This window comes from Diabrotica undecimpunctata, chromosome 3, assembly GCF_040954645.1.
Source record: "Diabrotica undecimpunctata isolate CICGRU chromosome 3, icDiaUnde3, whole genome shotgun sequence".
NCBI lineage: Eukaryota > Metazoa > Arthropoda > Insecta > Coleoptera > Chrysomelidae > Diabrotica > Diabrotica undecimpunctata.
Window position 1 is genome coordinate 165,331,492 of NC_092805.1, and position 14,463 is coordinate 165,345,954.

General features: G+C 34.3%; 1 protein-coding gene across 1 annotated transcript; it reads right to left on the reverse strand.

Annotated features, from left to right (window-relative positions):
• Nucleotides 1-1,497: 1,497 nt before the first annotated feature.
• LOC140437748 (armadillo repeat-containing protein 8-like) lies at nt 1,498-11,654 on the reverse strand. Its single transcript, XM_072527445.1, has 8 exons — nt 11,439-11,654; nt 10,560-11,378; nt 8,567-8,733; nt 8,233-8,453; nt 7,589-7,860; nt 5,578-5,844; nt 3,955-4,097; nt 1,498-1,779 (listed from the first exon to the last, which is right to left on the reverse strand). Exons 1-8 carry the CDS (start codon nt 11,472-11,474, stop codon nt 1,743-1,745), a joined length of 1,962 nt encoding a protein of 653 aa, XP_072383546.1. The 5' UTR covers nt 11,475-11,654; the 3' UTR covers nt 1,498-1,742.
• Between the last annotated feature and the right edge of the window lie 2,809 nt (nt 11,655-14,463).

The following is a 14,463-nucleotide window of genomic DNA, read 5'->3' on the forward strand; positions in this document are numbered from 1 at the left end:
TTTACATTTTTACTGCTTCGTACCAATCGTCTGGAGTATACATATACTTTTCAAGTGCTGCGAAATTACGGTCACATGGTAATCTTGTATGTCCTACTACCAAGTATTTGTGCTCAATAGAAGTGAAAATGCCTTCTATAGTAAGCTTTTGCCATAAACAAATTAGAGACCAATTTTTGTTTTGGCCGCTGCAGTTATCCCTGTACACTATAAGCTTATCAGCAGTGAGTCTATTATAGTTCGAAAATGTTTATATAAAATGCTGAAAATTTCATCCTACCTCGCTTGGCAATATTTTTTGACCACATGTACATGTAGGCCTTTCCACTAATACAGTCATGGATGCCGAGGTTATAAACCCATGCCTTTCTTGAATAGAACGCTGCTCCCACTGTTAAATTTGGCACTGGCATAGCTTGTTGTAGGTCAAAATAACCATTGCATTTCCCGTAGCTTTAGCCTCCTCTGTGTCCTGTTTCATTAGATCCTGCATGGCCTGGGCACATCTTTAATGTAATAAATTTTCAATGTCTTTGCAATTTCTTTGTCAGCTTCATTATTAATTTTTATATTCATTGCATCACATCCTTTACAGGTACCGCTCTTAGGTAACTTAAAGCCTATATTAAACTCGGAGCAGAATTTGCCCATATATTTATCTTGGGCCACTGTCAGAAAATTATTTTGGCGGCACCACTCAAAATAATAATCATAGTATAAACTGGAAATTGACAGATAGGAATCTAGGTGGACTTTTGTTGGGTTTTTTTGCCTGCTGTAATGACTTTTGTATTTTGGTGTTAAATTAATATGCTGTCATAACATTCTCACAGTGTTCTTCTGGTATTTTCTTGTTGTCATGCCTACCTCTTCTATCTGACTTTGGAGTAGAAGCACCTGCTTTGTTTTGGTCAACCAGTCTTTCAATACGTTTTTTTTTAAATGTTGTGTATGGCAAGAAACTCTTTCTTACAAATTTCAACCTCATCTCCATTTATTTTGACTCTATATTTAACTGAAACGTTTCTGGATGAATGAACTTGTTTTATTTTGTTTGGGTAACTTCTCTTCTTTGGAATTACTTTCATAGTTGAGAATAGGCAAATATTTTGCTTGTCATAATTATCCAGGTTCCAAAAGGCATTAAATATATCATTTTCCTTGCCCGCCAAAAGCTGTCTCCTCTGTTTTGTACAACCGAAAGGTGCACCTAATTTTTTTGGTTCTATTTTCTCTCCTTTTGTATTTATATATTCACAACCTAGATTTCTTTTAGTCTTGAGCTTTATTTTTTTATGTCGTTGGGTATTCTTGTGTCTCCATCTAGAAGGCGCCTTCTTTTCTGGAGTTGGCAAGACACCTCGAGATGTCTGTGGGGTATAAACCTCTTCATTTTCCTGCAATAAAATAGGTATTTTCCTAAAAACGGATGGGCGCCATTTTGGGAAACTCTGACCAACACCGGTAAAAAACTAATAGAAAAAAAAAACAAATAAATCTCTTTATAAGAGTCGTTTAATAAAATTCAGATCTAGTGTTAACACAATATAATTTGTGTGCATTAAAACTGTAACACAAAATAACTGAAACAATAATAAGGTACTCTTTTTTTTTAAATTATGAATTGTAGGACTTAAAGTACATACATTTTTTTATTTAAATACATACTCAGTCTACATTAAAATCACAATAAATTACGTAAAGGGTTTTTATGTGCAAGAGAGAATTTTAAATTAGGGAAATCACACGTCTGCAAACTGGGTTAGAGCAGCTTTGACTCTGAAAAACAAAAAATATTAATTAGATTTTTTAATATAAACAGCTCAGATTTTAATTGTTTAAATTATTTTTTGTAACGAAATTTTTAAGCTTATCCCCTTCAACAGGCATGAGCACAAAAGTCAAGAATTTTCTTTGGAAAACCATTTGGAGAGTTTTTCATTCCTTGTTAGGACTCGTTCCCTCCTACTTTATGTAGTACATAGCAGTAGATAATAGGCGTAGCAAACTGGCAACAGTTGGCAATGGATAGAACTGACTGGCGTAATAGACTTGAGAAGGTCGAGGCTTTTTTATAGGGCTGTAGATACAGGGCAGTAGATATATAGAGTTCATTCTAGGCCACTTCAGAGTAGCTAATAGTAGACGACTATTTTTTGTTTGGTTTTAGGCCAATTCTAGGTGTTCTTGTATCGTCTCTTCTGCTTATCGTTCTTGGCACTCTTCCCATCGTTCTTGACATATCGATTGAAAGACCACATTAAGTCAACTTATATCCACTCTTCTTCTTGTCATTCTTTGACTGTTTTTCTGTTTATCGTTTTTTTGAAACTCTTACTCTTGACGTTTATATTTTTCTTGTGACCATTAGCTTTGACCAAAAGCAGCTTGCACGCTTGGGCATTTTCACGTGACTCTCATTGGTTAGCCGTTGACCAATACGAGCTTTGCTATGCCGCTATTGGTCAGATGTTGCCATTTACCATTTTTGGCTATGCTAGGTCATTGGGCGTTGCTAGCGTAACAGCAAATTACGTTACGTCATTGGACCAGGGGCGTAGCCATACCACCACACTTCAGGAACGTGGTCTTGAGGCAAGAGAATACTTTATCTTGAATTCTGATGGCGACCATCTTGGAAAGTGGCCTAGAAAAAACCCTTTATACCTACGCATAGCAACATAACGTGGTCCACACGGTCGAATAGCTTGTAATCGTGAGAGATAATGTGTAGCAGTGGTTTTGTGGTCAGAGATTCAACCATTGCATTGTGTTGAATTAGCTCAACTATTTACCAAATCGGTTAAAAATATAGTAATCGTGTTGCTCAAATTCAAAACAACCGTTTCTATTTCTTGACGCTATGTCCCATCCAATAAAAATGCAATCGATTTAGTTTCTATGGCTGTAAAACCTTCTACATTGGCCAATATTTTTTTTGTGGAATTATGGAATGACCCAACATTCTTGTTGGAGAATGAAATCAAAAATGGTCTAAAGTATCTGCTACAAATGAACTAAGAATCTGTCTGTTCAAATTCAAAGAAGAAAATATTTTATCTACAAATACTTTGGTTTAGATAAATTGAAAAGTTGTGCATATGTACTCAGATTTAAGTATAATTGCATGAAAAAGTCACATGAACTTCAAAAGAAAATATACTATACATTAGACTTGCTTGACTAAGCACATGCCCTTGATTCATCATCATAAATAGGTCGACAACCTTTTTTGGGTCCTGGTAGGTTCAAGAATTCTTCTCCATTGAAATCTACTTCGCGCTTTGCTTTTTTTCTATTTGTTTCTCGTATCACCTTTGGTTTTCCCCTTGTTTTTCTCCTCCTCCTCCTCGTATCCAACTTGATTTTCTCCTCTATATCCTCAGGGTTTTGATTATACAGGCTTATTTTGGTCAGTATTTCATCTTCTTCCATGCTTTCTACATGTCCCATCCACCGCAGCCGTGCCGTTTTTATGGATGTTGTAATATCCTTGTACTGCTATGTTTGTTATAATTCACAATGTATCTTTTTCGGCAGATGCTTTTGTATATGTGTTGTATAAAGCAATAAAACTAAAACGTCCAAGAAATAAATTACAAAAAAATATATAAGGAACCAATAGATCTTCTTCTTCTTCCTTTATTGGGTAATATCCCAGGGGATAATTTGCCCAGCTAATAACCAATAGATCTCAGCGTTAATGATTGTGGCCATATCTATTCTTCTTATTGTTTAAATAATACTTATCCTAATGTCATTTTTGCTATTTTTCCTCCATTGATCCAGACGGCCAACTTTCATACGACATTTTAGGTTAGATTAGGTTAAATTAGATCTAAATTTTGAAATTCTTTTGAAATACTAGTTACAATTCCGTTACATATATATCTTTTAATAAAATGTGTAAAAGACGAATTTAAATTGAACAAAACCTTATAAATAAACATTTACCTATTAAATAGTATCGTATCAGTTGTACTTAATAACTGCTGCAAAATATTGACCACTCCAAGTTCTTTCAAGCGGTTTTGTCTTTCCAGGGCGTTTGGTTCGCCCCTCCTCGTTAAATTGTTTATACAAAAAACGGCAGATTCCTGTAAAAATATTAAAAAACATATGTATTTTAGTGTAGAATGGAGAAATTTATAAAATTACAAATGAGCATTGCTTATAATGCTGTCAGCTGTCAAGCGAAAACTTAATATTTAGATTTGAAACAACAGCAAAATATAGAAAATGACTTTATACACTAACAGCATTGAATATTCGCTCCGTGCGTAACTATAGTAAACATGCCAGGCCAGCGTGTCTAGCGGCAAAATATGACAAAATTGGACATATCTTTTTACGCATAAATTTTATCAAAAATGAATGCAAATAATTATTGCGTATTTAATTGTGGTAATAATAGCAAAAATAGTGAGTGTAGTTTTTATAGGTTTCCAAAGATTACATATAAATTAGAGAAAAAAAGAAGATGGATTCGTGCTATTAATATGAAATAGTAAATATCACATAACCTCATTTATATGCAGTGTATATATCTCATCGAGTTAGAATCGATGGAGAAGCTCTGAGCATATTAACGTGTGTATTAAAAACAGCGTCAGTACGTGTGGCTAACGATCATACCAATATGGCGGTGGGATCAGGGCCTGACTCAATAATATTAAAACTACTATACAAATATGACTAATTAGTTATTTAGAAGATTTAATCATAATCTAAAAAAGTGCCATACATTTCTAATAAACTATGATTTATTTATCCCGCGGTAAACACTAAAAACACGACATATTATACATAAAGATAAATTAATACAGTCAAATAACAAGTTGTATCTGAAAGAGATAATAATATAAATAATAGTTTAAAGGGTTAAATGAATATACGGTGTGAAATAAAAGAAATACGTTCGTTTTACAACTTATATATTTAATAACTACAAATTAACTGACACTTAAAAATTTATTTACATTAAAGTTTTAAAAGTTGTTATTAAAAAAAGAAAATTGAATATCTACCGAATATCACAATGGAAATACTGTGTAGAAATAAAAATAATTATGTTGCAGTAGTTAATAAGAAATTTTAAGATATTTAGGATGAAGATATTTGAGTATACTCAAGAATAGCACTGAATAAACTGGAAAAATATAATTATAAAACTAATTTTTATTAATTTTCAATTTCGTATATATTTATTATATGTTTAACCTCAAATTGGGAGGTCCAAAACTGTCAGATGAAGGCGGTAGGTGTCGCGTCAGTCACGCACGTAGCGAATATGGCGTTGTCAAATCTTTTTAACGAAAATATAATGAAACGACTTTCTTCTTTTACCAAATGGAAGTGGCTTTAAATTAATTCGCTACAATTAATATTATGTGTTTCTGATAGGAAACCTTTTACAAATTATACTCTGTTCGACGACACATTCAAAAATAACTTATTTGTTTGTAATAATTGTAGTTTATGCACAACTATATAATTGATAACAAAGAAGAAAACATAAATATTAGATTAGTTAATATATCGAATTGACTAACGACCCAATAAAAGAAATTTTTTTACCTGTAAACATGGTGCTGGATGGATCATATAATCGATTAACTTTTTGAGTACATCCTCATTAGACATAATATGTTCTCTGGCTCTTTCCCCGTCTGCGATGTTTCCTAGAATACAGAGAGCTTGTTCTTTGACGTCGGGTGGATGAGGACCTTCCAAAACCAAAACGACACCTTGCATTATCTGTGGACCGTGCAATGCCATCATCATATCTGTATGGGTACGGGGAGATACCAAATTTCTTAAAAGTCCCAAAGTTTTCATTAATACCTACAAAAGTCACTTTTTTTAGTTTACTCTATGCAAAAATAATGGTTATAAAAAAAGAGAGGAGAAAGATAAATCTTCACAAAAAAAAAAACAGCACTACAAGGCCTAAAACCACTGGTGCTGGGAGGAACAGACATTTCATTTGCCAAAGAAACAAAACACCTTGGGGTGTATTTTGATCATAGGCTTACATGGAATATTCTGGAATACATTCTGAAAACCACAAAGAAAGCTACTATGTCCCTGGGCAGATGTAGAAGAATGTGCAGTAAGGATTGGGGACTTAACCCCAAAACGCCTCTATGGTTATACACAAGGGTTATTAGACCAATGATAACCTATGGCTCGGTGACGTGGTAGACAAAGACTCAGCAAGTGGGAGCAATAAGGCTGCTAGGTAATTCACAAAGGCTAGCATGCCTATGTATTACGGGGGCCATAAAAACAACTCCTACTGCATCGTTGGAAGTCCTACTGAATCTACCACCACTTCATATCTTTATACAGGGCGAAGCCAGATCAGTGATGCACAGATTAATCCATAGTCAGAGACATATAAGCCAGATGCATGGTGCTGACAACAGAAAGCTAATCGAGGAGCTAAAAGCCGGTATTGATATGGGACAACATATCGATGCAACAGCTACGAGATATAATTTTAACAGTAAGTTCACAATTAGGATACCAGAGAGAGAAAACTGGAATAAAGGTTGCAGCTACCTGGTACACGGAAGGCTCAAAAACATCGGAGGGTGCGGGAGCCGGCATAGTAGGGACAAATCAAGAGATACATGTCCCGGTAAGTCTATCTAAGGATGTGACAGTTTTCCAGGCGGAAATAATGGCAACCCATCACTGCGTGGAAGAAATAAAAAGGCAGGAAAGAATGTTCAGGTAGAGGTCAATCCTAAGCTAGTATGGGACTGTGTGTGTGCCCTAAATAAACTAGGAGACTGTAGCAAGGTTACAGCAGCCTGGGTACCGGGGCTTTATTACGAGGGTCATAAGAGCAATGAAAATGCAGATGAAATGGTCAAACAAGGATCATCAATGCCATTCATTGGACCGAAAGCTTTCTGCGGCGTTGCAAAGTCAGTAACAAGAACCGCTACAAGGAAGTGGGTAGTTCACAAATCTCTGGGTGGAGGAATTCACCAGGACAAAGACAGGCGAAACAGTTCATTACAGAACATTCGCCAAAATTTACGGCAGACCTAATAAGCAAAGACAGGAAAACTGTCAAAGCCATAGTAGGTCACCTAACAGGGCACTGTAAGCTGAATAGGCACTTGAAGCTGATAACAATATCAGATGATGACCTGTGCAGATTCTGTCAACTTGAAGAAGAAACAGCAGAGCACATTCTAAGTCAGTGTGACAGTCTGGCACAAGTCATGTGCGGTTCTTTGTATTAGGAGAAAAAAATCCACCGGCAACTAGCTACATGGAAGGTACAGTCTCGAAGCTATTAGATTTTTTAAAAAGGGTCAGGCTAGAGAATGTTATCTAGGACTAGAGGACCACAATAGATCTTAAAAGGTCGCAGCGGAATTGGCCAAAAGACCACCTCTCTAAATCTATCTATCTATATATCTAGTACAATATTTAGGGGTGAAAATATATCAGCATTTGGGTAAGAAAAATAAATAGTACAAAAAAAAGACACCAGGGTATATTATAAAATGAATAAATCATTCATCAATAAGAAACAAATAAAGCCCACAATAAAAAGAAATTGATTTACCTTTGTATCAGGATCAGCTAGCAACCTAAAAATTTGATCAGTCCCCAATGTTTGTAAAATTTGTGATTTTAGCCTCTGTTCTGCTTGAAATGCAAGATTCATCAATGCCCAAACACCATTCAGCCGAAGGCTTGGGTCCGACTGTGAGGTAATAGTGGCTAGTAATTGGACGACTCCTTGTTGAATCATAGGTTCTTTGGCAGGTGAAAATTCCAGCAGTAAATTACAGAGAGCAGACGAAGCAGCTGTCAAGAGTTCATTGCATGGAGAATCTGGAAAATAATATGATATCATCATCAACATATATCATATGCTTCTTTTTTTCTCGTATTCTTAGGACTTTTCTTTATTGAGGCAGATTTCATTTTAAAACACTCTTGACAAACATAAGGGATAAAAAAATAAAATCAAAAATGTATTAATGATTCTCTCCATACCTACCCAGATATAACATTCTTTTAACAATAAACATAACTGATAAATTAGTGACTGGTTGTATTTGCCCCAACTTATCAACAAATTAATTAATTTTTGTGATGATTTGTTGGTAATTACATAAGACATAAAAATAAGGTAAAAAATTCATAGTAAAACACTTTTTACTTAATAATTCAGCTGTAGAATATCAAATGTGAAATATTTACCTGTTAGTAAAGTCATTAATGGTCTCCACACTGAATGATCTTGAAAAGTTGTCCTCAACTGCTGGACTGACCTGCTCAAAGAGTGTAAACATCTTACAGCAGCTAACCTTATTTCTTTATTCTCATCTCCTAATCCATCCACAACACGATCCATCAAACATTTGGTATCAATGATTCGTTTTCTGATGTCTTCATCATTGGCTCCCAATGAGGCAAAAGCCCTATATGCAAAAATAATTAGTATATGGTCAATCTAAGCATGTCTCAACATTATCAATACATAACAATACAAGCATACAACTGTTTCTTTTTGTATAGGAATAAATGTTTATACCTGAAAGAAGCTCCACGAGCAGCAACACTGGGACATTTCAATAGATCGACTAGAGCACTAACTAATTGATTACTGATAGCTGCCACCTGCTGCAGATTGCTGTCAACCTCTGTCAAATAAGCCAAAGTATCTGCTGCTGCAGCTCGATGAGTTTCTTGGTGTTCAATCTAAAATATATATTATGTTCTGTACCTTTGCTTTGAAACACTCTGGAAGTTCAATTATGCTTAAACTTCTATTTTAGTTTTCAGGGTATAAAGATTGATACTATATTTCAAAGCTATCAAAAATTTGAAGGCTTAACATTTACATTTGATTTTTTTTATTATTTAAAACAAAATTTATATCTCCAGTTCTATTGGTAATATAAGGGTCCTTATATTACCAGCAGGGTAATGGGTGATCCATATGAAATAATAAAGTTCATTACATTTTCAGAAAATGTCACAATTTCTACAAAAAAAGATTAGCCGTATTATAAAACTCTTCAAAAACTAAAAGTTATATAAATCATGCAATCTGTTTCTTAGATAATTGAAGTGTTCCACACTTTAAACTCATTCTCATTCTGTATTTTTATACATATCAGATAATTTATAGCTAGCTGTGTGGCTTTATTAAGATGTTTCTAAATATTTATTACAATAAATTTTAAGCAAAGTTCATTATAAATGTTTTACCTCTATATGTTAGATGTTAATCTTAGATATTAGATTAAATTTCAAAAATACAATGCTTCAAATTATTTGCAAAATGGTTCCTATTAATTATGCAACCAATAATACATTGTAACCACCACTTCACAATAACTTCGAAAAAATATAGTATATATACTGATGGCCAAAAAAATTAGATAAACTATCTTGATTTGTTACGATTAAAATTGAACAAATTAGTTCTGACTTCATCTGACTATATTCATTCTGACCACATTCCAAGGTGGTATATGTTTTGGGCTGGGTAAATTGTATATAATCCTAGTTCTTTGGTTAATTTGTTTTGAAATATTATTTGGAATGATAATTTAACTATGCCTATACTTCAAAAGGTAGGCTAAATTTTTTATTAAACAATTTATGAAAAAAATGAGAAAGAGCTAGAGGTGATCTGCTTAACAAACATATAGCACTTCATGCCATAATGATTGGTTGTCTTGCTGTATGAAGTTCAACAATTAAGTCTATATTTCGTCTCTCTCCTCAAAAACATCTTACCATTATGAGGCCATCAGAGCCATCCAAACAAATCTAGATTCATCACTGAAACACACAAAATTCCATTGGCCACTCTAGTTTTGCCGAGCTCTGTACCATCGTAAGTGTCAAATCTTATGCTGTGGTATCAAAGGTAACACCAAAAATGTATGGTAAGCTCTCAGTCGCATTCTAAGTAATCTTTGATTAACTGTTCTTCTTAAGACTACCCTTTCTGTAGCTGCAACTAAATCATCTTGATGTACACTGCTCCATCTATTTCTGAGAGCAAGAAGTGTAAGATAATGCAAATTACAGCCATGCAATATTCTAGGATGTCCAGACCCTCCATGATGTCAATAAGTCTTATCATTGGACCACCTCCTCCAAACTCTTAACACTGTTGATGGATTAGCTTTAACTCTTCGTGAATTTTCCCATAAACCGAAACTGGCCTCTTTCATGCCTACAATGACTAAAAATTACAAATAAACTAAAGATATATACACAGAAATAAATTTTATCTTTTTTGTTTTTGCGAAAAAAAAAAGAAAAAAACATCAATTAAAGAAAAGATAGTGGGGTAAAGCTAAGTTAAATTATAGCTTCCTTTCAAAACTTTATCACATATATACCTATATTTTTAGATAAAACTTACAAAGAAATACTTTTGATCCAAATAAATATCCCTATACAAAATGTTGCATTTATTTTTGGCCATCAGTGTATGTTATTGAAAAATTATTTATAAAACCTCTTACATAGTTTGTTAGTTAGTTGTATATACTTATATAACTTACCTGGCACAATCGTACTAGACATGGAAGGGTTCTATAGGTAATGATTGGATCATATGCTGATATGGCCCCAGCTCGATATAAATTTGTAAGACATTTAGCAGCTCCCAACTGCATATCAATGGGTCTATCTCTAGATATGAGTATTTCAAGATAATCAGGAATTCTAATCCCCTTGCAACTAGTATTCACTATAACACCAGCTACCACAGAATTATTAAAACACATAGTAGCTAAACAAGTTACAATAGGTATAGTAACAGAATAGTTTTGGACAGACAGTAAAGATGCTAAAGTTGCAGGAGCTCCTATTGAGCATAAAATATTTTGTTCAGCAGGTCCTCTGCATGCAGAAGTTATAATATTGGCAACACATGATTGACGCTGTAGGGTATCTTTGGGACCAGCAAAACTTAATAACTTCTGTAAATTTTTTACATTATATTTGACATCGCACGAAATGGAATGCTGGGACAATGTACGTAGACAACACAGGCAGGCATCTATTAATCTCGGCTCATTTTCATCAAGTACTTCCAAAAGAATTTGACTAGTTCCAGAATTGATAAGAAGTTCTACATGGTCCTCAGTACCTTTGGCAAGAGATCCAATTGTTACAGCTGCTTCAATACGCACATTTGTTTTCGTGCCTTTGTCTCGCAAGAGAAATAAAAGCCTTGGTACTATACCTTGGGCTATAACACTTTCCTTTTGGCGGTTTGAGCCGATCACTGAATTTTTAATACAAACAATAGATGCGAGACACTTGGAAGGATCCTTTGAGTACAAGTCATCGATATACGACCGAGTACACTCAACATTCTGAAAGAAAGTGGATAAAATTAGTTTTTCCCAGGTATGTAGGTTAGGATTACCTCTTACCATAAATGCTGTGAAAACTTGCATTTCTGTTAGCATCGCACGTACACATTAATACTTTAAAAAGCGTAATACCCTTCGGTATTCAATATAACACACATTAACATATATAACTTAATTATTTAAGAATTATTTTTGCAACTTAAATTCCTGACAAACGCAAATTCAGTATTTTGACAAGAATTGTCATTGTAGCCGACATCGCCTTGCCGGAAGCCGACTCTGAGTGTTCAAAAATCCGACACTTATGTTATGGAAAATAAATTTGTGGGCTTTAAATGACCTGGACAGGTCAGTTCCGATTTTAACAGGTTCGTAACTAGCGGAAAGCTTCCTTTCGAAAAACTATTCATATTTTGTAATGAAATTTTACCTTTTTTAATTACTACACATAAAGTCTAACCCTGCGTTAGTGTGCCTAGATAAATTAGCACCAGAGGTGTTCCGGGGTATGTCATACCCCAAACTAAACTAAAGCAGGAAGTTAAAATTTTTAAATTTAATCATTTCAAATGGTTAATCTTGATTTTTTACTTATTTATGATTTAAATAAATTAAATATGGTACTGTAAAAGTCTTATATTTAAATGGTAAACATCATTTATCCAACATATTCCAATTATGCTATTTAAAAAACACGAGTTAACAATAATACACTCAGATATTATAAAAATTTTCTTCTTATCTTAGTCTTCCTATCTTTATGTCTTGGACAAACAGAACATCTACTGCTAGAGCCATATGTCCTACGTCGCTTAGGTCCCAACTGATGTACCTCTGGTTGCTGATTATCACGTAGTGGTCGACGCAAGGAAGGATTTTGTGTTCGTTGGTTTCGAAACTCAGAAAGCAGCTGCACACCCAGTTCTTTCAAAAAAAATTGTCTTTTTAATTTATCGTTTTTTGGATTTGTTTTATATATAACTTGAGCATTCACTCCAGCTGTATTAAAAAACGAAAAAAAATAGTGTCAAAGTCCAACGACGACTATTTCTTGATACGCTGTAATTAGCAGATAGCTCATCCAAGTATCTACACTGCCTTTGGTTGAATTGTAAAAGTCGATAATTTCAGGTAATTTCTTTTCACCAGTTTCTTCAATTATAGTATCATCATGATGCAATGTAGAAAAGCGGATTACATTTTTTGACTTTTTTAGCACATATGAGACAGCCGTTATATCTTCTTCGAAGGCAAATTTTAAACTGCGAATTTCTCTTCCTCGTGTGTTCAGAAGTGCTGTTGGAATTTGCCTTTTGTTCTTCCTAACTGTGTCAACCGATGTAAGATGATGAGTTTGAAGTAGATTGATCATGAGCGAATAACTGGTAAACCAGTTATTGAAAGTAATATTACGTTTAGTACCACAAACTGGCCCAATCAAACGTTGTTTTGCGGATTGTTACTTTGTTGGAAAGCTCCTTCAGGCTGTATGCCGATAACTTCCATGTTTAGACAGTAGTAAGTTTTGGCATCCACTAGCGCAAATACTTTTAAGCCATGTTTCGCTGTCTTATTCAGTATGTATTGAAGAAATGACACACGTCCCCTGAACGATTCCAGTTTTTCGTCTATTGTAAGATTTTGACTTGGTATATAGTCTGTCTTACAGTTGACAATGAGTTGATCAAATATACCTCGAATTGCTGCCAATTTTATTTTGCACATTGTCAAATCGCAAACATTGCAAGAAAATGGAATATCTTTGTTGTGACATTGTTGTTCGAATGACATCAATACCGCTGCAATCAGTATCCCAAAGATCTGAAATATTTTGTCGGTTTGACTTCTATTTTGTCAGTCTCTTTGACTAAATACTGATGTCGTGCATCGTACCGTGGGGCTTTCGTCGCTAATTTTACATTTGTATAGTCAACAATGGTATCTAACATTTCTTCTGTAAAGAATAACAACCAACAATAAGGAAACACTCTGCTTTTCTCGTGCTATTCTTTTACACCAGGTAAATATGTAATTAGAGTGTCCAACCTTGTTCCCACTTGTTTGTTTTTTGGAAGCTTGAACCACTTTGATTTGTTTTTATCTAAAAAGTATTTCTTACCATTATTCTCACTACCACTTCCTGAATCACTTGAAAATTCACTATCTTCTTCAGCCTCCACTTCTTGCGAGTCCTCCCTTTTGTGTGCTGTCTCTCCTTGATCCTCTCCTTCTTCCAATATAATTGTCTCTTGACTTTCTAATGCGGTTTGTTCTTCCTCAGATTCACTATCAATGAACGATTAATCATCATCAGAAATACTGCCAAACTCCACCCATAAACGTTTTAACCTTTCCTGCTCTTGTTCGTAAGACATAATTATTCTATAATTCAGTATCGCTGAAGGAAAAATAAAAATCATGATACATCTCGAAAAAATATCAAAAATATCATGTAAATTTACCTCTAGAACACAAAACAACTAAAAGTTACAACAGTAGTGTACCGGGGTATCAGACACCCCAACCGTCTTTGGCCAACTCCTAATTCAAACTGAAATTGTATGTACATCTGGTAACAAGGTCATCGTGAGAAAACATGTATAAACTACAGCTACTAGGCGCTAGAAGGTGCTATTTAATCTACTTTCGATTTTATAGAAATAAGAGGAGGAGTATTCTGGAGTATGGTATACCCCAGAACACTAACCGAGGGATAATATTCTTCAAAGCTCAAAAGTCAAACTCAACAAACGTTGTGTTTTAAATTGTTCCCCAGTGAATATAATAAGTAACATAAAATAAATAGAAAAAGAGTTTTGTAAATTAATTTTAGAAAAAAAACTTGCGTTAGAGAGGTTCTTTGGTATTAATAAATAGAGACGTATATAAAATTAAATTGATATAACAGCATAGCTCAATAAAGATTGTAGGTACTAGTCAGAAGGGTACTAAATAGTAAGAAGCTTTTGCCTGATTTTCCACGACACGACGATTTAACCTGTTACACATAAGATTTGAATCAACCTGCAAGGACTGAATATTTTTAAGGCTGTTGCTCAGAGTGGACTACAACTATATTTTTCTC

What these genes read in the sequence shown, in the direction of transcription:
- LOC140437748 (XM_072527445.1), bottom strand. Translation starts at nt 11,474, where the DNA reads ATGCTAACAGAAATGCAAGTTTTCACAGCATTTATG. An exon ending in AAGTTTTCACAGCATTTATG is followed by an intron (nt 11,379 to 11,438) that starts GTAAGAGGTAAT and finishes ACTTTCTTTCAG; the next exon opens with AATGTTGAGTGTACTCGGTC. An exon ending in GCTCGTGGAGCTTCTTTCAG is followed by an intron (nt 8,454 to 8,566) that starts GTATAAACATTT and finishes TTTTGCATATAG; the next exon opens with GGCTTTTGCCTCATTGGGAG.